Source organism: Gavia stellata, chromosome 28 (assembly GCF_030936135.1).
Source record: "Gavia stellata isolate bGavSte3 chromosome 28, bGavSte3.hap2, whole genome shotgun sequence".
In the NCBI taxonomy this organism is placed as follows: Eukaryota; Metazoa; Chordata; class Aves; order Gaviiformes; family Gaviidae; genus Gavia; species Gavia stellata.
Genome location: NC_082621.1, coordinates 8,590,139 through 8,595,936, shown reverse-complemented (window position 1 = coordinate 8,595,936; position 5,798 = coordinate 8,590,139). Strand labels below are relative to the sequence as shown.

General features: G+C 40.3%; 1 protein-coding gene across 1 annotated transcript; it reads right to left on the bottom strand.

Moving 5' to 3' along the window:
• Positions 1-659: 659 nt before the first annotated feature.
• LOC132319440 (olfactory receptor 6X1-like) lies at positions 660-1,570 on the bottom strand. Its single transcript, XM_059830231.1, is given in 3 exon segments — positions 660-1,161; positions 1,163-1,432; positions 1,434-1,570. Coding segments are annotated over 3 exon segments (909 nt in total).
• Between the last annotated feature and the right edge of the window lie 4,228 nt (positions 1,571-5,798).

Below are 5,798 nucleotides of genomic sequence, written 5' to 3'. Positions count from 1 at the left end.
TTTCATTCAAAGATGAACAGGCGAGACAAGGTGGCTACCTAAATGAGGATACCTACCCTTTACCTGAGATTAATCTAACCATACAGGAAACTTTTTCTATAAATCTTTGTTTTTGTTCAAACAATGATTTAATTAAAGGAAATCATACGTTTCAAATTACACAGACAATCAGTTGAAGCATTGAGAGAATCAATATTCTTGATTAGGATAATGATATCAGAAATTAGGGAGGCATTGTATATCAATCACATAAATCACATAAATGATGCAGAACATAAATAACAAGTAGGATTGCTTATGCTGATCTATGCTGATTTTGCTATGTTAAAGGTCAGTGGAGCCACAACAAACATGAACACAAACCCCTCAACCTCTTTATTTTAGAAGAATTAAATTTTGTAATCATAAAACATCTCTTTCATAGTAACAAATAAATACCGTAAATGGCAGAGAGCCCTTTTATTTTTAATTTTTGCTTTGATGAATAATGAAAACAATGAAACTTTGGAAAAGACTTGGAAGCATAATCTCAGAATAAACAAGTGGAAGAATAGGCAACCAAGTGTGTAAGTCAAATACTGTCCACAGATCACACAATCAGGAGGTAGTATTTCTGCCTGCCTAATCATAATCTAAATCATCTGCCTTCTTTATAAAAGTTATTGATATGTACTTCCCAAAGAGGTCTTCACTTCTTTGTTTCTCAAAGTATAAATGAAAGGGTTTAGCAGTGGCGTTACAAGGGTGTTCAGAAGGGATACCACTTTGTTCATATTTAGCGAGGCATGCCCTCTTGGCCTGACATAAATGAATACAACTGCCCCATAAAGCATGAAGACTACAGTCAGGTAAGCAATGCAGGTAGAGAAAGTGTTCTGTCTCCCAGAAGGAGGTAGGATCCTCAACATGGTAAAAATGATGGTGAAGTAGGAGATGACAGTCAAAAAGCAAATGCTAAACAGAACCATGGTAGCAACAGTGAAAATAAGCCATTCAATATGGTGGGTCTCAGTGGAAGCCAGATTCAGCAGTGTCCCAACATCACAGTAGAAGTTATTGATCATATTGGGGCCACAGAATGGCAGCGTGAACTCCAGAACAGTTTGCACAAAGACAATCAGAAAGCTACCCATCCAAGATCTAAATGAGAGCTGACCACAGTTTTCCACTCATGATGGTGATGTAGTGGAGAGGGTTGCATATTGCTATGTATTAGTCAAAAGACATGGCTGTGAGGAGGAAAAACTCAGTAGCACCAATGAAAAAGTGGGACAAGGCTTGGGCTTTACACCCAGCTGTGCTGATAGACTTCTTGACATCCAGAAGACTGGCCAAAAGCTTGGGTAGAGTGGCCGAGACATAGATGATTCCCCAAAATGGCAGATTTCCAAAGAAGAAATACATGGGTTTGTGGAGAGTTGTCATTCACCACTGTGGCAATGATGATGACACTCCCAGTGACAGTCAAAATGTAGATAACCAAGACTCCCACAAAGAGCAAAACATGAACACTTTGAAGGCTGGGGAAACCAAGAAGAATAAATTCAGTCACGGAAGTATGGTTTTCCATCCTCTGCTTCCACTTTGTTTATTTCTGCATTAATGAATATGGCAAGTAAAGGGGTGATCACAGTTTTTTGTTATGTGAGTAGGAAAGAGGAAATATATAGATATACATGTGTATGCGCATATAGGTATGTATACAACTATATGTATGTAGGAGACATTTTTTAATTGATTTTAACAGTTATTTTAAAGAAACCAGGAGGTTTGAGATCCTTATAATAGTTTTACTGTTTCATTTCTCAGTTACTTTGAGTTGAAAAAGGGATCTTTCTTAGACTAGAAGACTGTTTAGAAGAGTGAAGAATTTATGATCAACAGTGATATATACTGGTAATGCTCCCTCTACCACTTACGTTTCTACAGGAGCCATTACCCTAATTTATGTCCTCTAAAAGATGGACATCTAGTCAAAATTAATCTAGGCTCCTACTTTGAAGCCCAGAGTACCACCAAAAAGTGATTAACCGCATCTGGACGTAGGCAACATGAACTACCCCTTACTATAGGTGTTTCTCCACATGTTGTCCGTAGCAGAAAATAGGATACCTAGATGGCAATAGTTATCCAAAAATGTTATGATTTAAACACAGGTGAAATGTATATCACCTTCTGTATGTACAAAGCCTTCTTAAATCTGTCCTGGACGTAGCTTTATCTAAGAATTCACTCTCTTTCCAAGGAATTATTTCATGCTAAAAAATAGACCATGTAGACAACATTTTAAAGCTCTGCTTTATTAAACTTTATATCACTTGGGTTTTGTTACCTTAGTCTTTTTCATCCTCACAGGTTGTTGTCAAGCGGTTCTAAATGAGAGAAAGAGCATATGAGTCACATCTTGAACCTGTTGCTAAATGCTATTGCAAATGCTCATGCATTTAGTTTTACTACAAAAAAAAAAAACAAAAGTACAAATGTTGGGGTTGTCCTTTCATTTGTACTTATCAAAATAAGCATTAAGTTGACTTGGGAGTAGAAATCATGATCTTCCCTTGCTAAGTATATCTTAAAAATCATTCAAGTTTCTGTCCCTTCTTGCTTTAGGATGAGAATACCTTACTAATATGTTATTGTCAACACATTGTTTCTCTATTCACCCTTACTTCTATCATCCAATCTAATTACACATACGAGCAAACAGTCTAAATTTCTTGGACAACAGATTTCTCTGAAATATTTTCTTTTTCTTGTCCTAAAACAGAGTAGAATACCCACATGTCTCAGTCTCTTTAGGGCCTGGATTACATTCAGTAGCCACCAATGGTTCTCTGAATAATGAAAAGTCAAAAATGGAAAGAATATATTCACATTCGTGAACAAGCCATCAATGTTAAAATTGTCATCCCCAATAACAAATATATTCTGAGGAGGGAAGGGAGGTAAATACCTGTCAGCAATGTCTGTACTCAGCATATAATTAAACCTCTCTATGTGCTGTTTTTAAGCAAACTGAGTGGCTCCAGACAGGGAAGATATTCAGGTAGCTCCACTGCACGCTCACAGGCATTTAATAAAGCCCATTACTGTGCAAAGACTAGTAGCTGGGAAGGAGCAATTAACTCAGCTCATCAAACATGAAATCTTTAGGGGAAAAACGGATCACTTAAAAGGCATAAAAGGTCTGCAGAACTCTAAAAAGCAGCCTGATAAATCAGCATGGAAAACCACAGAGCACCTTAACTAGTAACAGAAATGAGAATCTTGTAAAGAGTCATGAAAAGAGCCCCAAATTCTCAGACAGACCTGATGAATCAGCTGTTGCAGAGTATGTCAGCTCTATGGATTCAATGAATATAAGGATCTATATTTCCTTTCCCTGCGCTTCTTTTCATTTCCGGTGGTCATGATGAATAAAATTTGTGAGCAAGTCTACACAGCCTCCTCTGGGTAAGATGGCTTTGGTAACAGCTGCTGCTAAGACAGTAAAGTGAGTGCAAAAGGATTGTGGGACCAGAAGATACACACCTGCCTGTTCTGAGAACTCCTTCTGAAGTATACTGCCATACCATAACGGCAGCTTCATTCCTGAATTAACTCAACAAACCTTAGGCTGTTATTATCACAAGTGAAGCTCTCTGTCCCACATGCCCTCTACCTCACCTTCACTCTCACAAGGAAGTCCTTTGACACAGAAGGAGCACATCCACTTGATCTGAGTGGGAGGGCACGGGTGACGGGCTCTGCCAATGTTCTGAAACTTGTTTGACACCAAAGTTGAAAGCTTCCACTGGGAGTTAAAAAATTACATTCCTTAACTGCTGAGAGAAAGAAAATAATGAAGATATTTTCACTGGGGAAGAGTGGAGGTTGATGAGTGATTACGAACATGCAACACAGCTGAGGAGCAGACAGGAAGGATGGGCCAGGAGTGTATTTTGTGTACACAACTGCACAGATATGCAAACTGAAATAAGAGCCTTCATGCAGAAGTTTTTCTCATTTTGGTTTTGCTCTTGCTCAGCTACAGCAGCTTCCAACTGAAGTTCCAAAAATTTACATCTGCAAGAACAGAACCCCAAAGAGTTTTGGCTCCTACAGTTGTTTCCCTCCCACCCCCAACCCGACTCCCATTAATTCTGTTGTCACAGAGTTTCACAAACCATTAGTCAGGTTTTTCTCAGATATTTGTCTCACTACCCTTGGGTCACATGCTTGAAAGCATTTTTTCCCATCTATCCCAAACTCCCAGGGACTTAAAGCAGCCCCTTTTTCTTCTTTACACAAGAGAAAGCCCCCAGCTCTGACCACAGCCAGCCCACAGCAGAGAGACAGCCCTCGAAAACACCAACAGAGACTCAACATTTACCTCAGACAAAGGGTGGGATGATGAAGCCCTACTCCTACTAGCTGCATCTATATTAAGGATGGTGCTTTTCCTCTCCTCTTATATGCAAGATGCGTAAAGACAATCATAGCCTAACAGATGTTTTTTATGAGTATTGTTATTAGTACCAGGGAGAACGAGCAGCTGATATTTGGATTGCCAGCAGAACACATAAGCACTCTGGGAGGATTAATCAGCCTTTTTGTTTCTTCCTGCTGCTCCCACTAATGGTTTAGTTTCGGTCAGGTCTCAGACCGAAATAGATCCATTATCAACAATCTTCCCATCCATAGGAACATGTCAGTAAAACAGAGAGTGTGGGAGACAGCAGAACAGTGACAAATGCAGCATCCCCTTCCCGCCTGAAGGACCTTTAACAGTACCGCGTTATCTGTATGCAAATGGTGAATGTGCCCTTCCAGTACTAGGTACTCCTGAAAGTACGTCAAGCTAGAGAGGGAGTTGGCATTTGATGAGACCCATCACCAGTTCTGTCTTCAGCTTTTTCTTCCTGCTAGCCAGCTCAGACGGACGTTGTTGTTACCTTGGGTATCAGGTTTTTCGGTGCATCAGAGAAGACCCTTGTCTCTTGGAAGGTGATCCCTGTCCCATTTCTCTGGGCCCTTAGGGCATTCAGTTTTTCAACAGGCATATGATCTGAAATCTGGTTTGTCCTGTCTGAAGTGAAAGGAAAAAGGCCCATGCATGAGTTATCCTGTGGTACTGGGATTGACAGCCTCCTGGGAATCAGCTGCAGTGCACTGCATGCATTGTGGCGATCATTTAAAAAGATCCTGCCCTGAAAGTCTTAAAAGGAGGATCACAGCGAGCATGAATGGTAATATCAGCAGATCTCATTTGCAACCGAATAACCTGAGGCCGAATAACCTGAGGCCAGAAGAAAGTGTTACTCATCGCTTTGCCAGACACCTGAGAAACATGCTGTTCACCACCGTCCATAAGCCTTCTGGCAATGAATCAGACCTCACTCGCACTAAAAAGCCAGTGCTCCAGAGAGATCTCCCTGCAGCCAGAGCTCCTCGCAGGTTCTGATTCCAGGCTGGCACATGAGCAGGTATCTTTCCTTTGCTGAATAGGCTGGTTTTCAAAGAAAGTTGTTAAACACCCAGAAGGCACAAATTTGCAAATAGATGTGGTGGTTTTGCAAATGCTAAGCAAACAAGAACAGTAAAGGTTAATGACTGTAAAAAAAAAAAAAAAAACAACCCAAACCAAACAACAGAACCAACCGAAACAAAAAGAACAGATGAGATGAAGAAGTTTTAGCAACTGAACTGTGAACTTCTACTTGGGGGAGGGTGAAATCTTTTCCAAGTAGCCTTTTCTTTTTCTAAGCCATTCATCTCCTGTCTAGCTCCTTTGTCCTGGCTAGCCCCACCACAGCCAG